General features: G+C 43.3%; 1 protein-coding gene across 4 annotated transcripts in view; it reads left to right on the top strand.

Annotated features, from left to right (window-relative positions):
- Positions 1-3,653: 3,653 nt before the first annotated feature.
- GGNBP2 (gametogenetin binding protein 2) overlaps positions 3,654-27,197 on the top strand; it is a 47,018-nt gene continuing 23,474 nt past the window's right edge. For 2 of the 4 annotated variants that reach the window (XM_031011015.3, XM_031011014.3), the window contains exons 1-5: positions 3,654-5,260; positions 5,778-5,979; positions 14,979-15,059; positions 17,256-17,509; positions 20,919-21,017. In XM_031011015.3, the coding sequence (XP_030866875.1) occupies positions 5,887-5,979; positions 14,979-15,059; positions 17,256-17,509; positions 20,919-21,017 (527 nt within the window). In that variant the 5' untranslated portion in view covers positions 3,654-5,260; positions 5,778-5,886. The remainder of the gene's footprint in view (positions 5,261-5,777; positions 5,980-14,978; positions 15,060-17,255; positions 17,510-20,918; positions 21,018-27,197) is intronic. The other 2 variants (XM_055388350.2, XM_055388349.2) reach the window with 2 other exon arrangements.

Below are 27,197 nucleotides of genomic sequence, written 5' to 3'. Positions count from 1 at the left end.
AGGCTGAACACAGAAAAAGGAAGAGCATGGGCAGAGAGCTGGAGAGGCAGGCAGGGGCCACATCAGGCATCCTCACCTACCATGCTAAGGGAAAGGAGAACCAATAAGAAAGATGAGAGTCATCAAGTACCCAGTGTAATTTAATAAAACTATGGCTAAATTAAGGTTTAATTTAATTTAAATCTTTAAAAAATAGAGATGGGGTTGCCCAGGCTAGTCTCAAATTCCTGGCTTCACGTGATCCTCCCATCACAGCCTCCCAAAGTGCTGGGATTACAGGCGTCGTGATCCTGGCCTATAATGACGTTTAATATTCTACTGTCTTTTTTTTTTTTTTTTTTTTGAGATGGAATCTTGCTCTGTCTCCCAGGCTGGAGTGCAGTGGCACAGTCTTGGTTCACTACAACCTCCGCCTCCCAGGTTCAAGCAATTCTCCTGCCTCAGCCTCCCAAAATGCTGGGATTACAGGCGTCGTGATCCTGGCCTATAATGACGTTTAATATTCTACTGTCTTTTTTTTTTTTTTTTTTTTGAGATGGAATCTTGCTCTGTCTCCCAGGCTGGAGTGCAGTGGCACAGTCTTGGTTCACTACAACCTCCGCCTCCCAGGTTCAAGCAATTCTCCTGCCTCAGCCTCCCGAGGAGCTGGGATTACAGGCACGCGCCACTTCGCCCGGCTAATTTTTATATTTTTAGTAGAGATGAGGTTTCACCACGTTGGCCAGGCCAGTCTCGAACTCCTGTCCTCAAGTGATCCGCCTGCCTTGGTCTCCCAAAGTGCTGGGATATAGGCATGAGCCACCGCACCCGACCAGGTGTGTTTATTTTTGACAGATAAAACAGAACTTCCCAGTGTCAGCTCATGAAAAAGAAAACCCAATCCACAGATCCTCAGATTTAGGTCACTATGGTAATTTAAATAACATTCTGTGGCCATAGATTGTCTTACCACATAAAACTGTGGTTATTATAATGAAACAACAAGAAGTCTTCTAATCAACTATCTTTTCCTTGCAACTATCAATTTTTGAGGGCAGAGGAGAGGGAAAGATAACAAAGTGAGGAGTAAGAAGAACATAATCTGTCCAGGACCTCAGCCTATCTATGCCCTTCAGAAAGTGACTCCCATAATGTTAATTTTTTTTTTTTGAGGCGCAGTCTTGCTCTGTTGCCCAGGCTAGAGTGCAGTGGCACGATCTCCTGCCTCTGCCTCCCGAGTAGCTGGGACTACAGGTGCCTGCCACCACGCCCGGCTAATTTTTTGTATTTTTATTAGAGATGGGGTTTCACTGTTAGCCAAGATGGTCTGGATCTCCTGACCTCGTGATCCGCCCGCCTCGGCCTCCCAAAGTGCTGGGATTACAGGTGCGAGCCACCGCACCCGTTCAATTTTAATTTTACACAATTATAAACTGGGGATGTCTACTACACGTGCCCCAGTAGCTCTTGTGTGCCGAAGATGACAACCAGTTTTATTTTTATTGAGCATAAATGTCCAATGTATTTATATAAATCATACAAGAACCTTATGTTCCTCCCTAGGAGTTTAAATATAGTCTATGAAGCTAAGACATAATAAGGAATACCTTGGTACTTTTCATTTTTTTAAAACCTAGGTAGCCTGGAGAACAGATAGATCTCATTTATGCCTGCATTTTGTGGCTAGCGTCTCACACATTTGGACCTGAGAAAAAGAATGGTATTTTGCTGATAATTTATTACAGCTCCGTCCCTCCAACTGTTCTTTATTAGGTACCAGCAAAATGTGTTCTGCTGTTGATTGCCTTTACTTTCCTGGCCTTTCAAATCCTTTGAACTTGCATTTCACAATGCCAATATCAAAATGAAATAATAGGCAACAGACAACTGTCTTTTAATGTAGCAATTATATATTTTGTCAATTAGAGGTTTGCTCTCTAAAAGCAGATACTTTTCATTTTAAAGTACATAGGATAATTCTCAAGAAATATTTGCTGCAGTACTGGTGGTTATGGCTAAAAATAGAGCAATAGTGAAAATAAAAATAAGTGCTTACTCTAAAACCAGGAAGATGCACAGTGAAAACTTTGAAAAATTATTTTGCCATGAAATAATTTTCTAAGCGTTTTCCTTGGGATATTGATTTTATTGTATCGATTGTATTATATTGTATGGTATTAGATTAGATTAGATTGGATTGGATTTATAGCACCCAGGCTACCTCCTTGAGAAACAGCAACTTACCTAGCAAATCCACCTTTTTCGCCTTTAAGAACACGTTTACATTGAATTCCTATTTGTCCAAAGATACTAATTCCTATTTGTCCAGTGGACCTAAGAGACAAACTCAAATTAGGGAAAGTAAGCTCAGATGGAAAGAGACCTTTGGGATTTCATTTTATTGTGTTTTATATATGTGTTTTAATACCTTTTCACAGATTTAAATCCCCAGGGTGAATACTCCCTTCTTTGTTAGTACCTGGCGTGTGTTCAGTAGTCAAAGTAATTAAAATTAGCACCTATATAATGAGCTTGTCATTTTTAATGTTCTTTACCAACCACAATCCTAATGAAGTCTAAAAGGTTTAGGCTGGGCACGTTGGCTCACGCCTGTAATCCCAGCACTTTGGGAGGCCGAGGCGGGCGGATCAAGAGGTCAGGAGATCAACACCATCCTGGCTGACACGGTGAAACCCCGTCTCTAATAAAAATACAAAAAATTAGCTGGGCGTGGTGGCAGGCGCCTGTAGTCCCAGCTACTCGGGAGGCTGAGGCAGGAGAATGGCATGAACCCGGGAGGCGGAGCTTGCAGTGAGCCGAGATAGCGTCACTGCACTCCAGCCTGGGCGACAGAGCGAGACTCCGTCTCAAAAAAAAAAAAAAAGGTTTAAAGTGGGTACATTAATTGATGTACCACTATAGGAGCACCTCTAGATACTGAAGGCCACAGTATCTTGGCTCACTGCAACTTCCGCCTTCCCGGTTCAAGCGATTCTTCTGCCTCAGCCTCCCGAGTAGCTGGGATTAAAAGTGCTCGCCACCAAGCCCAGCTGATTTTTGTATTTTTAGTAGAGACGGGTTTTCTCCATGTTGCCCAGGCTCGTCTCGAACTCCTGACCTCAAGTGACCCACCCGCCTTGGCCTCCCAAAGTCTTGGGATTACAGGTGTTAGCTGCCGCCCCCGTCCTGGTTTGTTTTTGTTGTTTTTTACATAAAACGCAAGATTCTCTAAAAATGTCCAAATTTTGGCTATGTATGTGAACATCATACATACGTATTAGATTCAAGCTAATACTCACACTCTTCTACTCTGCTAACATGGCCAGAAGACATAAAAAAAAATTTTTTTTTGAGACGTAGTTTCACTCTTGTCGCCCAGGCTGGGGCACAATGGCGCGATCTCGGATCATTGCAACCTCTGCCTCCCGGGTTCAAGTGATTCTCTTGCCTCAGCCTCCCGAGTAGCTGGGATAACAGGCGTGCACCACCACACTCGGCTAATTTTGTATTTTTAGTAGAGACTGGGTTTCACCATGTTGGTCAGGCCAGTCTCGAACTCCTGACCTCAAGTAATCCACCCACCTCGCCTCCTAAAGTGCTGGGATTACCGGCGTGAGCCATGACCCCGGCCCAGAAGACATAAATATTTGCCGGGTAATCACACCTTCGGGAATGAACAATGGTTCTTCGTTTATTATGTCACCGACCCTAACAATGACCACACAATGTACTAAGTCAACATGGCTAAGGGTGCACTATGGGTTTTTTGTTGTGAATCTCTAAGACTCCATGTGATAACCAAAATACTTTGTTTGTTTTGTTTTGAGATGGAGTTTCGCTCTTGTTGCCCAGGCTGCAGTGCAATGGCGCGATCTGGGCTCACTGCAACCTCCGCCTCCCGGGTTCAAGTGATTGTCCTGTCTCAGCCTCCCTAGTAGCTGGGATTACAGGTACATGCCACCACGCCCGGCTAATTTTTGAATTTTTAGTAGAGACGGGGGTTTCATCATATTGGTCAGGCAGGTCTCAAACTCCTGACCCTCAGGTGATCCACCCACCTCGGCCTCCCAAAGTGCTGGGATTACAGGCGTGAGCCACCATGCCCGACCCAAAATACTTTTTTTAAAGGTATCACAGCTCCAGGAAATAGAGCAGTAAATTGATCTGTCCTTCAGATCACCAGGACTTTCATAGGCTAAATATCTTCACAACAGACCTCCAAAACCTTCAAGGTCAGAACTGAACACACGGCGGCGAGAGGAACTGTCTTCACAGCAGTTCTGCTTCCTCGGAGACGGCCAGAGGGAAAGGCCGTTGGCCAGTGCCAGTACTTCGCCCAAGGGAGTACCTGCTCACATTAACCCAGCGCAAGAAGTTCCTTTGGCCAAGACACTCACACACACACCACTGTCCGGTTTTCTATTTCCTTCCAGTGTAACGACAACCACAAGCTGTCAGCACTTCACTATTTGCTGTCCCCTCAGCGGGATCGGGATGCAGCTACGCAGCGGGCCCCTGGCGAGCCGCGGTGTCAGGGCCCTTTTCTCCTCTTCCCACCGTGGGACGCGAATTCAGTGGCGTCAAGGGCCAAGAGCCAGACCTGAGTTTGTCTCTCACCCCCCCGATGCTCGTCTCCCTTTTCTCACTGCCTTCCGCCCCCTCTGATCTCGACTTCTCGCAACCTATCCAGGTCCTCTCTGGGCCTCTGCCCTGAGTCAGCCCCGAATCAGACGGGCTTGACTCGCTGAAAGAATTCCCCTTTGAGAGGAGGCAGATTCCCCTCTACATAGACGACACCCTGACGTCGAGGGGCTTGCCCCTCGTCCGCGGGGAAGCCTTCCCGGCCCGCGGCTGGGGCCTGAGGTTGGGCCGATCACCCCTCCTACCAGTCCTAGTTCGGGTCTAGCGGAATGGCTGGGCTCCGAGGAGGGCGCCGGGCCCACGGGCGGGACGGCCAGGGCGGCCCCGCACCCTCTGGGCGCAAATTTCTCCAGCGGGGTCCCCAGCGCGGCCGGCCCCAGTCTCGCGAGAGGACGTGGGTCCCGCCCGGCGCCCGACCCCGCCCGGCCCCACCTTCCCCTTGTCCCCCGCCCTCCCTCTTCCACTCCCCGCGGCGCGAGCGGCTGACTGCCTGGAGAGGAAACGACATTCGGAGCTGCGCTCCCGCCCAGGCCGGCCCTGACGCGGGCCTCGTCAGCCAGTAACAGGGAGCAGAGGTGGGAGTTAGCGAGGCGACCACGAAAACGGTGAAGGTCGGAACCGACAGCCTCCTCCGAGAAGGGTGAGGAAAGGGTCTGAGCCTCCCCGTTCCCTGGACTCCGCAGAGCCGCTGCGGGGTCGACCCCTCCCAGGGGCGGGGTCGCGCTGGGCAACTGCAGTCCTGGGGCCGACTGGGCGGGGTGCGCCCAGAAGCGGGGAGAAGGGGTCAGTTGGGGGCAGAGGACACCCGGGCGGCGGGCGGCGGGGAACAGGCTGCGGGGCCCAGGCCAGGGGTGGGGTCCTGGGGCCGGGACTCCTGCGGCGGGCGGGGAAGCCCCCGGCAGGCCGGTCCCTTCCGCCTCTCCTTTGGACCCTGACTGGAGGCCGGCGGGCGGGCGGGCGGGAGAGAGGGAGGGAGCGCGGCGCGAGGGGGGCGGGTCCCGGCGGCGCTGGGCGCTGATTGGCTGAGCGTGTGTGGAATCGGGTGATGGGAAACGCAGCCCGGCTCTCCCGTACCCTCCCGCTCCGCTCCCTGCCCCCCGTGGCGAATGTGCTGCGCAGCGGCGGGTGCTTACGCTCGCGGGGTTTGGCTGTTGCAGGCAGGAGCTGGGAGGAGGCGGCAGCGGCGGCGGCAGAAACAGCAGCGGCGGCGGCGGCGGCGGCAGCTGGGAGGAGGTGGTGACGGTGGCAACGGCAGCGTCGGGGACGATGGCGCGACTGGTGGCAGTGTGCAGGGACGGGGAGGAGGAGTTCCCCTTCGAGAGGAGGCAGATTCCCCTCTACATAGACGACACCCTGACGGTGAGCGGGCCGGGCCGGGCTGGGCCCGCCGCTCCCCTGGCAGCTGTTTCCCCTCCTCCCCCTCCCCCAGGCCGAGCGCTGCGCACTGGAGAAAGAGTGTGTTGCAACTCCTAGGCGAGGCCTTCTCTTCAGCAGGCCCCACAAACTCGCCTTTGCAGTGGGTGGCTCGGTAACCTCTGTCGGCCCCAAGCCCAGAGCTCCGTACGCACTCCCTCTCTCCAGATTTTCCTTCTTTTGGAACCTTATTCCTTGACCCTTTCCCTTTAGGAGACGCTGCTTTTGCCAAAGCACACATCTCAGAGAGGGGTTGAAGGATCTTGGGCGTTTAGGGCCTACCCCATACAGAAACCACCTACCCTCGGGGAGGCTTAATTACCTGGTAATGTCGCAGCTGCACTGCTACCTGTGTATTTTCTGTTTTAATACTGGTAGCTCTCACCACATAAGCTTAATTACTGGGGGCAGAGTGACATGCTCGTGCACAGTCAAGATTCCACTAAAATGGTTTGATTTCGTTGTAAATAGTCTCGTATTGCCTAATGCATTAAAACTCTTGAAATGATTGTATTGCTAGGCCCTCTCTCTTCAAAACGGGCTTTCTTGGCATTATTTAGTTTACAGGTGGACTTTTTTTTTTTTTTAAAGGAAGCCAAATTATTGAATGTGTAAGAGTACTATAAAAAGCTGATTGCTTATCTTGAGTGTCAAGACCCAGTTCCGGGTACTTTATTCTTTAGATTTGGTAGTGTAGCATTACCGACCCTCTGCCCTGTGTTGCTGTACTGTTTCCTTTAAAAGGAAATGGCTGAAATTTGAATTGAATCTGAACAGGAAATGAGTGCAGTTGCTTGCCACTTAAGAAATGAAATTAACCTTTTCCGAATATCTTTTGAAATCTGCGTTTTGATGATGCTGAAGCTTTGGATTATACATTTGCTTATTTCGATAAGGTGCACCTAAGTCTCTTCATCTCATTAGTATTCTTTTGCTATCAAAGGCAGTTGATCAGTTTTGTTCCTCAATATTTTTTTTTGCAAATATCTACCGAAGTTTTTTCAAATTTTATGTAAAATGCAAGTCATTGTAGAGATGCCAGTCTATGCCTTTATGCTTGCCAGTCTCAATTAAGACTTGATTGAGCTGCAATACTTTAAAAATGATTAGAAGAGCTATTGAATGACTTAATTTATTAGAAGTTTTTAAGTGACAGCATTTCTAATTATTCAAGTGCATTTATTTTTTATGAAAAAAGGTAGAATGATTTGTTCTGACATAAAGTAAATAGTGTTGATGCATTAGAAATTGTGTGTCCTGATTATGATTTCTGTACTTTTTGCATTAGAAGTATAATGGACTTGTATTTTTAAATAGTTGAAACTAGCACTGTGATCATATTAAATAATGCATTTCTCAGTTTGGACTCCAGATAGGGATTCATTTGTTGATATTTTCTTTCTTCTCTCCCCTGCTAACATAAACACTTTTCTGAAGCATATAGTTATGATATCAGCCTTTAAGGTTTATTGTCCCACAATGGCTGTGGAGTTAAAAAAAAAAAAATTCAGTGAGTTTGGATATAAGATTATTATTTAATGAATAATCATAACATAGGAAAACATATCAAAACATAGGGAAAACCAACATAAATAGTCTTCAAAAGAAACTAGTTCTTGGTATATTCACATAACCACCTTTGTGAATGCAGCACATTAATACATCTGTCATATAGCACTTTAAAATGGCCAACTTTTTAGGTGCTTTTATACTGTATTCTCTCCACAATGATGTGACTTTCCAAAATTTTCCACTGAAAAAGATGTAACCTTGCAATGTGGTTTAGTATGGAACTTACTTTGCACTGTATCTGGCGGTTGAATTTTGCTTTTATTGTACTGTGGACTTGTGACTAAGGCAAATAAAACTTAAGCTCACTTAATTTAAATATCTCAAAATAACATTTAGGAAAAGGTGCAGTTTTTCTTTGCTTCAGAATGGGTTTTTATCACAAAGGAATGAGTGAGACATTTATTTGTGCTGGGACTTCTGCACAGTCATTGAATTCTGTGAGTGAATGTTAGTGAAAATTCTTGTCAAGGGAAACAAGTTTCTTTCAGGATATTCTACCATATACTACTGAAAGGGAGAATGCAGAGCAAAACACCTGTTGGGAGAGAAGGGGAAAAGGGAAGAGGGAAGGAAGATGCCCCTATCAGAGTTTTATGCTCTGCATTGTTCCTTTGATAGATGGCAGTGGATGCCTGAAGTTAACCTTAGGTTTTGTCTTTGTCCCTAGGGTCTGTAGGTAATGCACTGAGGAAACATTGTTTGAACTTATTTCAAATAGCAGTCTTAGGATTTTGATAGTAGCTAAATGTTGCAATATAGTTACAATGTTTACAGGCAGTTGCAGACTTTATCATTTTAGTTGGGATGCTGAAACTCTACCCTTAGTTAAACTGGCAGTTGTAACTTGGACTTGTAAAATGAAATTAACAAACTTGTATGTAAAGAAGTAGCCTTAGGCCGGGTTTGGTGGCTCACGCTGGTAATCCCAGCACTTTGGGAGGCTGAGGCAGGTGGATTACTGGAGGTCAGGAATTCAAGACCAGCCTGGCCAACATGGCAAAACCCCGTCTCTACTAAAAATACAAAAATTAGCCAGACATAGTGGTGGGTGCCTGTAATCCCAGCTACTCAGGAGGCTGAGGCAGGAGAATCCCTTGAACCCGGGAGGTGGAGGTTGCGGTGAGCCGAGATCGCACCACTGCACTCCAGCCTGGGCAACAAGAGCAAGACTCTGTCTCAAAAAAAAAAAAAAAAAAAAAGTAGCCTTAGGCCCGGCGCTGTGGCTCATGCCTGTAATCCTAGCAATTTGGGAGGCCGAGGCCGGCAGATTGCCTGAGCTCAGGAGTTTGAGACCAGCCTGGGCAATGTGGTGAAAACCTGTCTCTACTGAAATACAAAAAAATCAGTGTGTGTGGTAGAGTGTGCCTGTAGACCCAGCTACTGATGAGGCTGAGGCAAGAGAATTGATTGAACCCCCAGAGGCGGAGGTTGCAGTGAGCCAAGATTGCGCCACTGCACTCCAGCCTGGGAGACAAAGTGAAACTCTGTTTCAAAAATAAATAAATAAATAAAATAGCCTCTTCTTTTATGTGATATGTTGTATCCATGTTTAGAAGATTCCCATGGTAGTTCAGTGAGTTTGAACACCTGAGTATAGGATAGGGCTGATGTAGGTGTATTTGAGAAAATTCCAAATAAGTTGGTGGAATGGTGAAATATTTAAGAAAGTTTTATACTCTGGCTAAAATGTTGTTCAGTGTTACTACAATTATAAAATAACAGAATACATATTTGATTTTAGAGAAATCTGAAGAATTAAAGTTTTTTTTTTTTTTGAGACAGAGTCTCGCTCTGTCGCCCAGGCTGGAGTACAGTGGCCTGATCTTGGCTCACTGCAACCTCTGCCTCTCAGGCTCAAGTGATTCTCCTGCCTCAGCCTCCTGAGTAGCTGGGATTACAAGTGCGCGTCACCACGCCCAGCTAATTTTTTTGTATTTTTAGAAGAGATGGGGTTTCCCTATGTTGGCCAGGCTGGTCTTGAACTCCTGACCTCAGGTCATCTGTCCACCTCGGCCTCCCAAAGTGCTGGGATTACAGGTGTGAGCCACCACACCCGGCCAAAATATATATTCCTTCTAAAATCTTGAAAAATAACTACAAAACAAATTACCCTTAGTCATACTTCTCAGGGATAAGCGCATTTGGTGTAATTTCAGTCCTAACACACACATAGATACAGTTAATATATTGTTTTCTGTAACTTTTTTTGTCCTTATTTATTTCACTAAATGTAATTTTGAAAACATTTTTTCTTGTCATTCTTAAACATTTTTAATGGCTGTGTAATATTCCGTCGTATGACATTCCGTAATTATTTTTCCACTGTTGGACATGGAGGTTGTTCTAGTTTTTGCTATGAATAAACTGTAAGAACATAAATAATGCAAAAATCTTTGCATTAAAATGTTTTCTCAGGCTTTTGGAAGTGGAATTACTGGTTGGATCAAAGGATAAGAACCTTTTGTAAAGTTCCAGGTACATATTGTCAGATTGCTATGATATTTCTTTTTTTTTTTTTGAGATGGAGTCTCACTGTGTCACCTAGGCTGGAGTGCAGTGGTGTGATCTTGGCTCACTGCAACCTCCGCCTTCCAGGTTCAGGTGATTCTTGGGCCTCAACCTCCTGAGTAGCTGGGATTACAGGTGCCCGCCACCATGCCCGACTAGTTTTTGTATTTTTAGTAGAGACGAGGCGTCACCATTTTGGCCAGGCTGGTCTCGAACTCCTGACCTCAAGTGATCTGCCTGCCTCGGCCTCCCACAGTGGTGGGATTACAGGCGTGAGCCAATGCGCCCGGCCAGATTGTTACATTTCTGCATTGCAGTTTACTCTCCTAATTTAAACCAATCTAAATAGACTACTCTGATAAGAGTTTGGGGTTTTGTTTTTTTTTTTCTTTTTGTTCTTGTTTGCATGTACAGCATTAATCTGGTAAGAGTTCTTAATGTCTTACACTTTAAAAAAATGATAAATGGTAGCATATCCACTTGGGAATTAGATGTTTTGTAATTGTTAAAAGTTAGCATTTAATGTTTTCTTTCAACTTTTAACAGTTAATTTTACTGAGGGTGATAGATGTTACAAATAGCTGTGTGGAGTAAAACCAAAATGACAGTGATTTTAATAAATGCAAACTTAGTATATTGTTGGTTAGAACTTGTGAGAATGCGCTAAAAACAGGTTTTTTTTGTGGTCAGGAGAAACCAGAACAGATACTTAAGAGTGAAAGTGGGTAATGGATTCAATAAACTTTATAAAGCAGTAATTGCAGCACAATGACTTGTTCTATTTGTGGCTAGCTATGGGTAGGGAACCTCTTCATGAAGCTGAATGCTAATGATGCCTCTATAAAACCACACCTGAAATACTTTACAGGACTGTCTTCCTTTAGGTAACCTAGAATCTCAAGATTAAGTTAAGGAAGTGGTTTTAAAGAATGAAGAACAAATTGTGCTACTAGCCTCTTTGCCTTCCCCTTTTTATTTTCATCTCTTAAAACACTGAACAGCATATAGTGATTGGCCAGAAAACAGTAAGGTAAAAAGCCATTGTCCTAAGTGTTTGAAAGGCGAGAACAGAGTATTTAGTTTGAGTGCATTGTCTCCAGCCAGAGTAGTGAGTAAATACAAGAGAAAATTTAGTAGTATGCCAGCTGATGAAACCAGGAAAGATAGAAATAGATTAGATCTTAGTATTTTTGGTACTAATTAGGTGAAAATGAAATGATTGGAAACAAGTTTTGTTTTTAAAAATAACCATGTTCTTTATTGACTTTTTTTTTTTTTTGAGACCGAGTTTTGCTCTTGTCGCTCAAGCTGGTGTGCAATGGCACGATCTTGGCTCACCACAACCTCCGCCTTCCGGGTTCAAGTGATTTTCCTGTCTCAGCCTCCCAAGTAGCTAGGATTACAGGCATGTGCCACTATAGCTAATTTTTTGTATTTTTAGTACAGGCAGGGTTTCTCCATGTTGGTCAGGCTGGTCTCGAACTCACAACCTCAGGTGATCCACCCGCCTGGGCCTCCCAAAGTGCTGGGATTACGGGCGTGAGCCACCGGCTTCTTTACTGACTTCTTAGAAAGAATTCCTAAATCAGGTATTATCCATATAATTAAAATATTTTAGGCTGGGCGCAGTGGCTCATGCCTGTAATCCCAGCACTTTTGGAGGCCTCAGAGAGTGGATCACCTGAGGTCAGGAGTTCAGGACCAGCCTGGCCAACATGGTGAAATCCTGTCTCTACTAAAAATACAAAAATTAGCTGGGCATGGTGGTACGCCTGTAATCACAGCTACTTGGGAGAATTGCTTGAACCTGGGAGGCAGAGGCTGCAGTGAGTCGAGATTGAGCTACTGCATGCCAGCCTAGGCAACAGAGTTGAGACCCTGTCTCAAAAAAAAAATTTTACAAATCAGCTCGCAGGTCTCAGTATTATTAGATATGTTCTTTGATCTCCGTTTCAATTTTTAAAACAGTTGATCAGAATATAAATACATACTGAGTCAGAATTTAGGATTTTGCCTAAGAACCAGACTGGAGAGATTTTGATTTGGTTAAATAAGGAATATTCTTTGTTTTTTAAATTGATAGCTTTGATCTTTAAACAGTATAGATAATTGTCATTTTTTATTACGGCTATTGGTATGTGGTGAAATGGTGTATATTTGTATCAAGCAAATGAAAATACAAATCGAGGTATTAGTTACTTAAATGGTAGGTTTGGAGTGACCTCCAATATTCTGTTGAGTTACATGGCTCTAAAAGTTTATACCTTTTTAATGACTGACAGTTAAATTTTTGTGTGTCTTAAACCTTTTGATGATTCCAGAAAATATGAGTTAATTGAACTATTAACTATTTTATTGCTTTTATTATAATAGTTTTCTGGACCAGGATTTCCAATACCAGGATTATTATTTTTTTTTTAAATTTGAGTAGACCATATTAATTAGAATAAATACAATAGGCAGTATGGATCATTAGATATTTTGCTCTTTTCAGTCATCCTCACCAGATCATTTATAGCTACAGCATTAAAATAGACCATTGACTTCAGTTTTGCTTTGTACTGTTGATAAAGTTAATGTATGAAAGTGCTTATAACAATGTCTAATACACATGAAGTGTTTTTATTATTACTTATTGCTACCCCCCTTTAGAGGTATTAATAAGACTGAGAAGGAAAACTAGAAACAAGATGTCTGGGTTGATAAACCTGAAAATTGGATAATTGACATTTGGACATTTCATCTGTATGCATGGAAGAAAAAACTTTCAGAATGGTAAAAGCTATTGAAATGGGTCAGGCGTGGTGACTGACGCCTGTAATCCCAGCACTTTGGGAGGCCGAGGCAGGCAGATTGCCTGAGCTCCGAGTTTGAAACCAGCCTGGGCAACATGGCAAAACCCTGTTGCTACTAAAAATACAAAAAATTAACCATGTTTGGTGGCAGGTGCCTGTAATCCCAGCTACTCAGGAGGCTGAGGCAGGAGAATTGGTCGAACCTGGGAGGCGGAGGTTGCAGTGAGCCGAGATTGTGCCACTGCACTCCAGCCTGGGTGACAGAACGAGACTCTGTCTCAAAAAAAAAAAAAAAAAAAAGCTATTGAAATGGAAGCATGTCTCTAAACATGGTATAGTGGATATAGAATTGGAAGCAAGGAGCATTAACTCTTCCCCTCCCATAATATATAGTATATATGCATTGTAATACATTTGGGAAATATAGGAACACATACAGAAAAAGTTGTCTTACTACCTAGAGATAGCCACATCTAATATGTTTTCTTTTTTTGAAAGATAAAGTATACACACTGAAAATTTGAAGTGTGTTGTACATGCAGTCTGGATTACGTTAGTATTTGCATCATAGTCCATCCTTTAGTATCTATTTGTCTCTGTGCTTCATATATCTCATATTCCTCCGTTACCAAATCAAGAAAAACTCTTAAATCTATTGCTTACGTTTGACTTAGCTGTTAATGAGGCCTCATTTTGCTGTTAGAACAAGCATGTTTTAAATTTCTCTAATATGGAAGGAAAGGAATGGTTACATCCATTAAAGAAGCAGGTCTCTGGTGCTGGTTGGGGAAGGGAGTGATCTTTTTAAGATCGCATTCAACTGGGTAGGGATATTTTGTTTTTGCCTTAAATCGGTGTTTTTCTCTTGACTTCATTTCTTTGGTTTTGTAGGAGTTTGTGGTCCTTGTTATGTGGCAATGTGGAAATAGTTTGTCCTAGTACGATATGTTTGATCTTTAACAATGTTTTAGTTAAGATATACATGTGTTACTTTCATTGTTTTGAAGGCATATCTTTTTCCCCCACATTTTAATATGTGAAATCAGGATGCTGCTTTAATTTGATGACATCTTATAGTAAAAATGGCTTGTAGTGATACATAACTATGGTACTAAAAATCTGTGGTGTGACAACAGATCAGTAAAATGTACTAATTACACATCCCCATTATGTGACATAGTGAAGCCTCCTTAAGTTTCATATGCCTTCCTATGGTAGTGAATTTTGATAATTGAATAAGTATATCAATGTGCCCTTTTTGTTCATAATTAGAGCAAACATTTACTATGTGCCAGGCAGGTACTGTTCTGGCCAGGCAGTGGCTCACGCCTGTAATCCCAGTACTTTGGGAGGCTGAGGTCAGGAGTTCGAGACCAGCCTGGCCAACATGGTGAAACCCCATCTCTACTAAAAATACAAAAATTAGCTGGGCTTGGTGGTGGGTTCCTGTAATCCCAGCTACTCGCAAGGCTGAGGCAGGAGAATTGCTTGAACCCAGGAGGTGGAGGTTGTGATGAGCTGAAATCATGCCACCGCACTCCAGCCTAGGTGACGGAGCAAGACTCCGTCTCAAAAAAAAAAAAAAAATGGAAACTTGTCTTATGTACTCGAATTTTTTTTTTTTTTTTTTTTTTTTGACAGAGTTTCACTCTTGTTGTCCAGGCTGGAGTGCAGTGGTGCGATTTCGGCTCGCTGCAACCTCTGCCTCCCGGGTTCAAGTGGTTCTCCTGGCTCAGCCTCCCAAGTAGCTAGGATTACAGGCATGCGCCACCAAACCCGGCTAATTTTATGTATTTAGTAGAGACGGGGGTTTCTCCATGTTGGTCAGGCTGGTCTCGAACTCCCGACCTCAGGTGATCCGCCGCCCTCCACCCCACTGGCCTCCCAAAGTGCTGGGATTATAGGTGTGAGCCACTGCACCAGGCCATGTACTTGGATTTAACAAAATTTTTTGAGGGGCTAGGGATGGGTGCAAATCTGACTTTCACGGGTCTATTTCTGGAGTTTGTAGGCTGTATCCTGTTCTCAGAGGGGTAAAGTAATTGATTTCCGTTCTGTTTGCATTTTAAGATGGTGATGGAATTTCCTGATAATGTGTTAAATCTCGATGGACATCAGAATAATGGTGCACAGCTAAAGCAGTTCATTCAGGTAATAGTTTTTTCAATCAGTGTTTTTAATGGTGTATGTGTATTTTAAAGACTCATTTAAAATTTAGCTGTATTAATTTTATATAGGATTCTCTAGGTCTTATATTGCACTGGAATTGCTCTTTCACCATTGCTATAGTAAGCATGCATAGTTATTTACATGATTTATGTAACTGCCATGTGAAAAAGAATTGGTGGTGGTGTGTTAATATTTTACATGTCCATAAGACTTTAATTTTAAAACCAGGCCATCTTTCCTAGTTTTTAAAAGATAAGGTATATAATTTTTCATTAAAAACTTGTTGGTTTTCTGCTGTAGTAATTGTTTTGTTCAGACAAAGTAATCCTATATTATGAATTTTCTGATGTTTGTTTAATTCCTGAGAAATATAGTACTTTATAAATACGCTTAAATGCAATATATAGTGGTCCCTCAGTATCCGTGGGGGATAGTTCAAGGATCCCTAGGCAAACCAAAATCCACAATGCTTATAGAAAATGATATGGTAAGGGCTAGGCATGGTGGCTCATGCCTGTAATCCCAGCACTTTGGGAGGCCAGGGCAGGTGGATCGCTTGAGTTCGGTAGTTGGAGACCAGCCTGGGCAACATGGCAAAACCCTGTTTCTACAGAAAATGCAAAAAAGTTGGGCAGACATGGCGGCATGTGCCTGGGGTCCCAGCTCCTCCGTAGGTTCAGGTGGCAGGATCTCTTGAGCCCAGGAGGCAGAGGTTGTAGTCAGCTGAGATCGCATCACTGCACTCCAGCCTGGGCAATAGAGTGAGACCTTGTCTCAGAAAAAATAAGATGTATATTTGCATGTAACCTCTGCACATCCTCCCATATACTTTAAAGCATATTTAGATTACTTATAGTACCTAATACAATGTAAATGCTGTGTAAATAGTAGTTATACTGCATCTTTAGGGAATAATGACAAGGAAGAAAAGTCTGTACATGTTTAGTATTTCCTGTCAAATATTTTCGATCCTTGGTTGGTTAAATTCACAGATGTAGAACCCATGGATATGGAGGGCTGACTGTAATTAAGATATTGGAAGATGACTTGTTAGTTTACTTCAGAACTCTTATTTCTACTTTTAGGAAAACTTTGAATGGAAGGGTAATGGTAAATGTGAGAAAATGCTTCTTGGGAATTATCCTACTTTCCTATCCGTTTTTGGTAAATCTGAAAGTGTTAACTGCAGTTAACTATAACTCCATCAGGTAGAAGTTACTTACTAGAGTTTGCTCATTTCTCTGCAACAGTAGCTCTCAGTTATTTTTCTACCTTGTCATAACCAGCAGATACAATTCATAAGCAGCAGCATGCTAGTTATTTCCCTACATAAGGAAGATAGGCCATGTTTTCTCCCATTAATTTGTAATATACCTGTTCATGCCTCTGGATTGGGAATTGCTGCTCCATATGATTACCATCCTAACTTGACTCCTGTAGCTAAACATAGTGATAGTAAGTGTGTTGTTAAAAGTTGTCAAAACAAAACAAAACAAAAAAAACAGGCCAGGCGTGGTGGCTCACGCCTGTAATCCAAGCACTTTGGGAGGCTGAGGCGGGTGGATCACAAGGTCAAAAGATCAAGACCATCCTTGCCAACATGGTGAAACCCCATCTCTACTAAAAATACTAAAATTAGCCGGGCGTGGTGGTGCACACCTGTAGTCCCAGCTACTCGGGAGGCTGAGACACGAGAATCACTTGAACCCAGGAGGCAGAGGTTGCAGTGAGCTGAGATTGTGCTATTGCACTCCAGCGTGGCGAGAGAGCAAGATGCCGTCTCAAAAAACAAAAACAAACAAACTAAAAAAAAAGGTACAGCTGTATTGTGCTTTTTTTTTTTTTTTTTTTTTTTTTTTTTTTTTTTTTTTTTTTTTGTGAGAGGACTGGCCTAATACTCACTGAACCAGCCCTACATTTCCAGATGCAGTACTGCTTTTTGGCATACTAAGCAGAGTTGTTTATATACCCTAGATTCTAGAGCAAGGGGGTTTGTGGAGCAAATTCCGTACAGCATGGACAAGGCTGACTACTTTGCCTTTCTGACTCAGTTGCAGGTAGAGCTGGTAAACCCTGGCCAGGTTGTACTTACTGCACAAGGATAGGAACTAGTAGTAGTGAAAGTGTAATTTTACGTCTTTTTAAAGGACACTCCTTCATTTTCTTTCCCTCTTTCAGCGACATGGTATGCTTAAGCAACAGGATCTAAGTATTGCCATGGTGGTGACATCACGCGAAGTCCTGAGTGCACTTTCTCAGCTTGTCCCATGTGTTGGCTGTCGTCGCAGTGTGGAACGTCTCTTTTCTCAGCTTGTAGAGTCTGGAAATCCTGCCCTTGAACCCCTAACAGTAGGGCCTAAGGGAGTCCTGTCTGTAACTAGAAGCTGCATGACTGATGCAAAGAAGCTTTATACATTATTTTATGTACATGGGTAAGTATAATCAATTAGGAGAAAATGGGTTTGTTAAAATTTAAAACAGCTTGGTGACAGTGGCAGCTTATTTTCTTGATGGAAAGATTGAGTCTAATTTAATAATTTTATTGAGTAAGTTGTATGTACCAGTGGATGTAAAGTTTCTGCTCTCCACGTGGGGAGAGGCAGACAGAAAGCAAATATTCAATTTGTCAGGGATGATAAATTAGAAAAATCAGTAAGGGAGGTAGAGAATGGAGTGGGGGTAGAATTATTGTGGAGAATGGTCAGGGAAGGCCTCCCTGATAAAATGACATTGAATATAGATTTGAATGAAGTGAGCAAGCAAATCTTGTAGAAAACTGGGGGGAAGGCAGAGAAGGAACAGCTAGTGTAAAGGTTCTGAGGTTGGGGTTTTATTGGCATGTTTGAGGAATAGTAAGGAAGCCCTTGTGGCTGGAGCCAGATGAATGAAGGGAACAGTAATAAAAGATGGGGTAAGCAGAGTAATAAGGCCGGGCGCGGTGGCTCACGCCTGTAATCCCAGCACTTTGGGAGGCCGAGGCAGGCAGATCATGAGGTCTGGAGTTCGAGACCAGCCTGACCAACGTGGTGAAACCCCATCTCTACTAAAAATACAAAAATTAGCTGAGCATGGTGGCGCATGGCTGTCATCACAGCTATTCAGGAGGCTGAGGCAGGAGAATCACTTGAACCCAGGAGGCAGAGGTTGCAGTGAGCCGAGATCACGCCACTGCAGTCCAGCCAGGGCGACAGAGCGAGACTCCGTTTCAAAAAGAAAAAAAGAAGAGCGACTGGGCGCGGTGGCTCACGCCTATAATCCCAACGCTTTGGGAGGCCGAGGCAGTTGGATTGCCTGAGCTCAGGAGTTCAAGACTAGCCTGGGCAACACGCTGAAACCGAGTCTCTACTAAAAATACAAAAAATTAGCCAGGAGTGGTGGCGGGTCCCTGTAATCCCAGCTACTCGGGAGGCTGAGGCAGGAGAATCTCTTGAACCCGGGAGGCGGCAGTTGCAGTGAGCTGAGATTGCGCATTGCACTCCAGCCTGGGCAACAAGAGTAAAGCTCCATCTCAAAAAAAAGGTAATAAAAGGTCCAGTCATATTTTTATTTTTTCAGACAGAGTTTCGCTATTGTTGCCCAGGCTGGAGTGCAATGGCTCGATCTCGGCTCACTGCAACCACTGCCTCCCGGGTTCAAGCGATTGTCCTGCCTCAGCCTCCCAAGTAGCTGGGATTACAGGTGCCCACTACCACGCTTGACTTTTTTTTTTATTTTTTAGTAGAGACAGGGTTTCGCTATGTTGGCCATGTTGGTCTTGAACTCCTGACCTCAGGCGATCTGCCCGCCTTGGACTCCCAAAGTGCTCGGATTACAGGCGTGAGCCACCGTGCCTGGCTGAGGTCTTTTTTTTTTTTCACTCTGAGTGAGGTGACAAGCTTTGGGAAGGTTTTGAGCAGAAGAGTGGCATAGTCTGATGAAATCTGGCTTACTTTGACCTCTGTATTGAGAATGAATGACGGCTTTGGAGGTAGTGAAAAATGGTTATAAAGGATCCTGGATGTATTTTGAGGAATGAGCCAGTGGGATTTTTTGGATAGATTGGTTGTGAGGGAGGCCATCAAAGATGATTCTCAGATTTGTGATGTAAAGAATGGACAACAGGCCTTGCGTGGTTGCTCACACCTATAATCCCAGCACTTTGAGAGGTCAGTGAGGGTGGATCACCAGAGGTCAGGAGTCTGAAACCAGCTTGGCCAACATGGTGAAATCCCATCTCTACTAAAAATAAAAAATTAGCCAGGCGTGGTGGCAGGCACCTGTAATCCCAGCTACTCAGGAGGCTGAGACAGGGGAATCGCTTGAACCCGGGAGGCGGAGGTTGCAGTGAGGCAAGATTGCGCCACTGCAGTCCAGCGTGGGCAACAGAGCGAGACTCTGTCTCAAAAAAAAAAAAAAGAATGGGCAAATAGTTACCATTTACCGAGATGGACGAGACTGAGGAGAAATGTAACAGAGCTCATCTTTGGGTGTGCTAAGTTTGAGATAGCGATTAGACATCCAAATAGAATTCAGAGAGGTCTGGGTTAGAGATGTAAATTTGTCTCATTTAGTGAATATAAATAGGAAAAGAAGAAGAGGTCTGAAAAGTAAACCCGAGGCTTTCCTATTTAGAGATAGTGGTAGGGACTTTTGATATTTACTGTGCCTGGGCTTGAGAAAATAAGCCTTGGAGTGTTTTTGAACAGAGGAATAATGTAATCTGATTCATATCTTAAAAGGATCACTGTAGCTGCTGAGTGAGGCCTGGAATGTAAAGGGCAGAAGGTGCAGCAAGGAGACCATTTAGGAGGCCAGCTATTGCAGTTGACTAAGCTAGAGATTGGTGGGTTGGACAGGGATGATAATGGTAGAGGTGATAAGAAATGATCTGATTCTAGATTGGTTAATTTTTATTTAGCTTTTATTCTATCTTATTTATTTTTTTGAGACAAAGTCTCACTCTGTCTCAAGCTGGAGTGCAGTGGTGCAATCTTGGCTCATTGCTACCTCCGCCTCCCAGATTCAAGTGATTCTCGTGCCTCAGCCTCCTGAGAAGCTGGGATTACAGGCGTGCACCACCACACCTGTCTAATTTTTGTATTTTTTTTAGTAGAAATAGGGTTTCTCCATGTTGGCCAGGCTGGTCTCTTAACTCCTGGCCTCAGTCTCCCAAAGTGCTGGGATTACAGGTGTGAGCCACCATGCCTGGCCTCATTTTAAAATTTTCTATAGAGATGAAAATTTTGCTTTGTTACCCAGGCTGGCTTTGAACTCCTGGCCTCAAGTGATCCTCTTACCTCAGCCTTCCAAAGTGCTGGGATTATAGGCATGAGCTGCTGCACCAGGCCTGATTCTAGATAATATTTAAAAGGTAGAATTGACAAACTTTGCTCATTGGTTGGATGGAGGGTGCGGATAGTAGTAGTGTGTATTCTATATTTGCATAAAATTTCTGTTGATGACTCCTCTTCAAGGATGTATTGTGTTTACATAATGTTTTGTGAGGTTTTTATATATTTTTTAAAGACATGGGATCTCACTATATTGCCCTGGCTGGCCTCAAACCCTTGGGCTTAAGTGATCCTTTCACCTCGGCCTCTCAAATAGCCGGGACTACAGGTGTGTGCTTCTGCAACTGGTGTATTTACATAATGGCTGGGCAAGGGAAGATGGCTGAGAGTCAGGTAGCAGTCAGTGTTGAAATACGTGAGTGCCAGGCACACTGCTAGATACAGTGGGGATAGAGAAAAGTGGTTTTTTTGTGTTTTGTTTTGAGACTTCTCTCTAAAAGACAGTAAATAGAGATTTTAAAATTTGAAAGTAAAATGAATTAAACCCTTAATATGTTTTATTTTTAATTAGGTCCAAACTAAATGACATGATAGATGCTATTCCAAAAAGTAAGAAGAATAAGAGATGTCAGTTGCACTCCTTAGATACGCACAAGCCAAAACCTTTGGGGTAAGTAGAATTGAATACCAAGAGGCTTTGTCATTGTTAAGATTATATATTTGATCATATTTAGTAAAAGAAATAAACCCACTGTTTGCTTTAATTCATTAATTGGTTATACTCTATGACATAGGTCAAAATAAATAGATCCTCTTGTTATGTTGGCCATTTTGCCTTGATATATATAAAGTCTCAATGTAGATCTGATTAAAAAAATTTTTTTTATGTTAAATATGTTTTAGAGGAGGGAGGTTGAAGTCTTTTTTTTTTTTTCTTTTTTTGAGACGGAGTCTCCCTCTATTTCCCAGGCTGGAGTGCAGTGGCACAATCTCGGCTCACTGCAACCTCCACCTCCCTGGTTCAAATGATTCTCCTGCCTCAGCTTCCTGAGTAGCTGGGACTACAGGTGCGTGCCACCACACCTGGCTAATTTTTGTATTTTTAGTAGAGATGAAGTTTCACCCTATTGGCCAGGCTGGTCTCGGACTCCTGACCTCAGGTGATCGCCCGCCTCAGCCTCCAAAGTGCTGGGATTACAGGTGTGAGGCACCACACTCGGCCGGTTGAAGTCTTTATGGAAATGTATGCAGCTAATATGAACGTTTTCAAAGTAGTGGTAATGATTATTTGATCTACAGAATAGTCATAATGTATAAATTATTTATCTTTCTTGTCTCTAGCTGTAATTTACCAAGGTTTTAAAAAAAGTAGTTATGACGATATTATGACAATATGTATTTATGTAACTAATTTGTAGTTTTCTATATTTATTATTATTTTTTGAGATGGAGTCTCCTCTGTCGCCCAGGCTGGAGTGCAGTGGCGTCATCTCGGCTCACTGAAACCTCTGCCTCCTGGGTTCAAGCTATTCTCCTGCCCCAGCCTCCCGAGTAGTTGGGACTACAGGCGCGTGCCACCAAGCCCGGCTAATTTTTTGTATTTTTGGTAGAGACAGGGTTTCACCGTGTTAGCCAGGATGGTCTCGATCTCCTGACTTCATGATCCGCCCACCTCGGCCTCCCAAAGTGCTGAGATTACAGGCGTGAGCCACTGCGCCCGGCCTATTTTATTTTTTAAGCAAATATTGCCTGATAATAATTTGTAGTTTTCTTCTTAAGTGCTATAGTGTCCAAGGCTGCTTTTTCACTTTCTCCCAGCACAGTGCCATAGTTGTCCCCTACAAAATTGCCTTGGGGTGGGGATAGTGAGGCGAAGCCAAGGAGTGTCAAGGGACTTTCTAAGACGTGACTTTAGTTTTGGAGAGAATGGGATATTAAAAAACTATACTTCTTTATTAATTTTATCTTTTAATTATTTTTTTGAGACACAGTCTTGCTCTGTCACTCAGGCTGGAGTGCAGTGGTACGATCTCAGCTCATGCAACCTCTGCCTCTTGGGTTCAAGCAATTCTTGTGCCTCAGCCTCCTGAGTAGCTGGGATTACAGGTGTTCGCCACCACTGCTGGCTAATTTTTTTGGATTTTTAATAGAGACGGGGTTTCGCCATGTTGCCCAGGCTGATCTCAAACTCCTGGCCTCAAGTGATCTGCCTGCCTTGGTCTCCCAAAGTGCTGGGATTACAGGCATGAGCCACTGCACCTGGCCTCTGAAAAGTTAATTTTTAAATATCTCATTTGTGTCATTGTCACCTTTTTTGGATTTTTTTTTTTTGTTTTTTTTTTTTTGACCTGAACTTCCGAGTTACACCATTATTGTATAGACATTTTCCTCCCTGACACAAAGACTTGGATGACCAGGCAGTGGTATGTTAATAATCTATTAAGTTTTTTTCCCCTATACTGAGCAACAAAAAATATTTAAAACATTTTATCGGCCGGGTGCAGTGGCTCACGCCTGTAATCCCAGCACCTTTGGAGGCCGAGACGAGCGGATCACAAGGTCAGGAGTTCGAGACCAGCCTGACCAACATGGGGAAACCTCATCTCTACTAAAAATATAAAAATTAGCCAGGCATGGTGGCACGCATCTGTGATCCCAGCTACTTAGGAGGCTGAGGCAGGAGAATTGCTTAAACCCAAGAGGTGGAGGTTGCAGTGAGCTGAGATCGTGTCTCCTGGGCGACAGAGCGAGACTCTGTCTCAAAAAAAAAAAAAGGCTGGGCATGGTGGCTCACACCTGTAATCCCAGCACTTTGGGAGGCCAAGTTGGGTGGATTCTCTGAGGTCGGGGGTTCGAGACCAGCCTGGCCAACATGGTGAAACCCTGTCTCTACTAAAAATACAAAAATTAGCCGGGCGTGGTGGCAGGTGCTTGTAATCTTAGCTACTTGGGAGGCTGAGGCAGGAGAATCGCTTGAATCCAGGAGGCGGAGGTTGCATTGAGCCAAGATCGCACCATTGCACTCCAGCCTGGGCGACAAGAGTGAGACTTTGTCTCGAAATAAATAAATAAATAAATAAATAAATAAATAAATAAATAAATAAATAAAGTAAATTTTATTAGTAAAATTGTCAAACATAGAAAAGTAAAAAATACAATGATTGAACCTCCCATGCACTTTCACCAAGATTTAGTAGTAATCAAGAGTTGCCACACTTGCTTCATTTATCCACCTTTTTCTTTGTATTTTAAAGCAAGTCCCAGGCTTCGTGTTACTCTATTGCATCCTTCCACATGCATTTCTAAATATATGGACATTTTTTTTCACACATTGCCATCATAACACCTAACAAAATTAAGTGTAACAATCGAATACCCAGTTCATACTTAGATTTTACCTGTTTCTGGTTTTTTTTTTTTTTTTTGAGTGTTGGTTTGTATGAATCAGGATCCAAACAAGAACCACACATTATGTTCTTGTAGCCTGAAGAAGTTTTCTTAAGGGTAGTTGTTATTTTGCTGCTTGATTTGACAGTATCTTTTTTTTCTTTCTTTCAAATTCTTTTTTTTTTTTTTTTGAGATGGAATTTCCCCTGTCACCCGGGCTAGAGTGCAGTGGCGCGATCTCGGCTCACTGCAACCTCTGCCGCCTGGGTTCAAGTGATTCTCCTGCCTCAGCCTCCCAAGTAGCTGGGATTACATGCACCTGCTACCATGCCCGGCTAATTTTTGTATTTTTAGTAGACACAGGGTTTCACCAGGTTGGCCAGGCTGGTCTCGAACTCCTGACCTCAGGTGATCAACCCGCCTTGGCCTCCCAAAGTGTTGGGATTAACAGGCGTGAGCCACGGCGCCTGGCCCAATTTGTCAGTATCTTTTAAAAATTTTTTATTTTTTATTTTTTCATCAGCTCATTCTTCCTTCTCAGATTTGTCAGTAGCTTCAGAGAATTTCTGACTCTAAATGCAGAGTACAGGCTAATTTTTCACATTAGAGATGACCTGTTGGCTGAAGGCCTAAAGTGGTATGATACAGTAAAGAGCTTGCCTTCTGGTGGTTTTTTTCTGTTAAGCATATTCTTTGTTGATGAACTGAGAAGCAAGTAGCCCAGCATCTTATGCATCTGTGTTCATTGCTGCCTTCCTTCAAAGACCAATCCTTCCACTCTTGCTCTGCACTCCATCTTCTTTGTTTTCAATCACTTTGCTTATTCAGTTACCTACTTTTGTTAAATTTACATTCAGCTCTGTTTTCCTGTCTTTCAGCTTAAGAAACAAAACAAACCTCCACAGATTTTACATCCCCTTCTAGCTACAGTTCCACTACATGGGAAGTCATATGTTTTAGAAGGCTGTTTGCTGAGTATGGAATCAGTGTGAATGGACTTAATTGATCTTAAGTGGTGTCTGTCTCTTGACTAAGGTAGCTTCAGTTATTCCCACAGGCCACATAGAATAGCAGGCTAAGCAGTACAGTATGCTTAGCCAAGGCTCCCTCTCCCTTGGATGGTCACCACTATTAAATGCTACTATGATTCTCCATTTTATGTATTTCCACTCCCCCTCCTACTGCTACATCCCCACCCCCCATAGCTTTTTTAATTTGTTTAGTCTATTTCCAGAGAAAGTATAATACAGTTGATTAGGTTTTAGCCTAATAAATAGAAATCTAGGTCAGCCTTTCTGAGAGTATTCTCTCATCTATGCAAGTAAACCCAGGTTATTGTCTGTCTGGGAGTAAGTTTGAGATCTGGAAGAAAGATCTAGGCTGGAGTCGTAGGCCTGTAGTTTATCTTAGAGAATGTTATGTAAGATCACCTAAAGGGAAAGAGAGTAAAAGAATTCTGAGGAATTTAATGGTAGAAAAGAAATTAGTAAAGAAACCTGAGAAAGAGTAGCCAGATAGGTAGAAGGAAGCCAAGGTGTAAAAGCGTTCCAAGGAAGTCTGATCAGCTGTATTAAATGCGGCCAAGTTATCAGGGACCCAAAAGTGGACATTGGATTTAGTAACAATGAGATGATTGGTGATCTTGAAGAGCTGAGCTAGTGATTGAGTGGAAGCAGAATCCAGGTTGCAATGATGGAAAAGTGAATGCAATGTAAGGTTGTCATGGATTAAGCTGTGAATGGAGAGTATGGGAGCAGAATCAGAAAGTGGAAAGGTTTTTTTTTGGAAAGTTTGATCTTAAAAGAATAATAGAAGGCATAAGGTCTAGAATGTTTATAAATAAAATCCTGATTTGAGATACAGATTTTTTTTATAGAGCTTTTTTTAAAAAAAAAATGCCTTCACATTCTAATGATATAATAATCATTCTTTAGCTCTGATTTCTCTTTATGAACTTTTCCCTCAATTATGAGAGCTTGAGTTTGAGAGTTTTTCAGTTCTGGGAAATTATGCATTATACTAATCAAGTATAGTTAATAAAAGGGGCTGGGCGGGGTGGCTCACACTGGTAATCCCAGCACTTTGGGAGGCCGATGCAGGCAGATCACGAGGTCAGGAGTTCGCGACCAGCCCGGCCAATATGGCGAAACCCCGTCTCTACTAAAAATAACAAAAATTAGCCAGGTGTGGTAGCACATGCCTGTAGTCCCAGCTACTTGGGAGGCTGAGGCAGGAGAATCGCTTGAACCTGGGCGGCGGAGGTTGCAGTGAGCCGAGATCACACCACTGCACTCCAGCTTGGGCAACAGAGTGAGACTCTGTCTCAAAAAGGAAATATCAGAGTTGAGAATAGAAGGATGTAGCATGGAAAGTGGAACAGATGATGTTTTTGTTGTCACAAATAAGGGGAGCTAAACCTTGGCCTGAGCCCTTGTGAGAGGGAGTACAGAGCTGAATTGTGTGGATAACTTACATTTTAGGCAGAGGGTTGAGAAATACCCATTTAACTACATAGAGTAAGTTAAAAGTTCAGAGGTTTTTCCGTCTCTAGCGTCCAAGGTGTAATGAATTCCTTGGACTGTACTGAGACCTGCAGAAGAACAGACAGGAGCCAGTTGTTCAGAATCATGAAAAATCAAGAAGGCTGTGATTGAATGGAGTGTAAACCCACATTTCCCTTGGAATGCAGGTCCAAGATAAATGTGCTGCAACAAAGCAAAATGTGTGGCAATTTTCATACTGAAGTTGAACCCTGTTGGGGAGGGAGAGTGGGAAGTTTTTAGTAAGTTTGTTAAAAAAAAAATTGTATAGGGCTGGGCTTGGTGGCTCGTGCCTGTAATCCCAGCCCTTTGGGAGGCTGAGGTGGGTGGATTGCTTGAGCTGAGGAGTCGGAGACCAGCCTGGGCAACATGACAAGACCCTGCTGTCTCTACTTAAAAAATACAAAAAAAAAAAAAAAAACGGGTGTGGTGGTACACGCCTATGGTCCTAGCTATTCGGGAGGCTGAGGTAGGAGGATCACTTGAGCCCCTGCAGGGGTGGGGTTGCACTGAGCCAAGATCACGCCACCGCATTCCAGCCTGAGTGACAGAGCGAGAGTCTGTCTCAAAAAAAAAAAAATTACCACATAGTTCTTATTAATTTAGGCTGTATAAAGTGTTCGTCTTAGTGTACTATCTTTTAGTAAATGTAAAACTTATTCACTGTAATTAATCTATGACCTTCCCAGCTACTTATACATGTGAAGGTAGATGATAGTTTTGTTACCATGGTTTAGCTTTAAAAAGGAGTGATTACAAAAAAAAAAATTGAGCTGAGCATGGTGGCTCACACCTGTAATCCCAGTGCTTTGGGAGGCTGAGGTGGGAGAATGGCTTGAGGTCAGGGGTTTGAGACCAGGCTGGGCAACATAGTAGAGACCTCGTCTCTACAAAATAAAAGTAAAAAAAAAATTACTTGATGA

The sequence above is a fragment of the Gorilla gorilla genome, chromosome 4 (genome assembly GCF_029281585.2).
Source record: "Gorilla gorilla gorilla isolate KB3781 chromosome 4, NHGRI_mGorGor1-v2.1_pri, whole genome shotgun sequence".
Taxonomy (NCBI): Eukaryota; Metazoa; Chordata; class Mammalia; order Primates; family Hominidae; genus Gorilla; species Gorilla gorilla.
The sequence above is the reverse complement of the archived record's forward strand: the minus strand, read 5'-3'. Positions and strand labels throughout refer to the sequence as shown.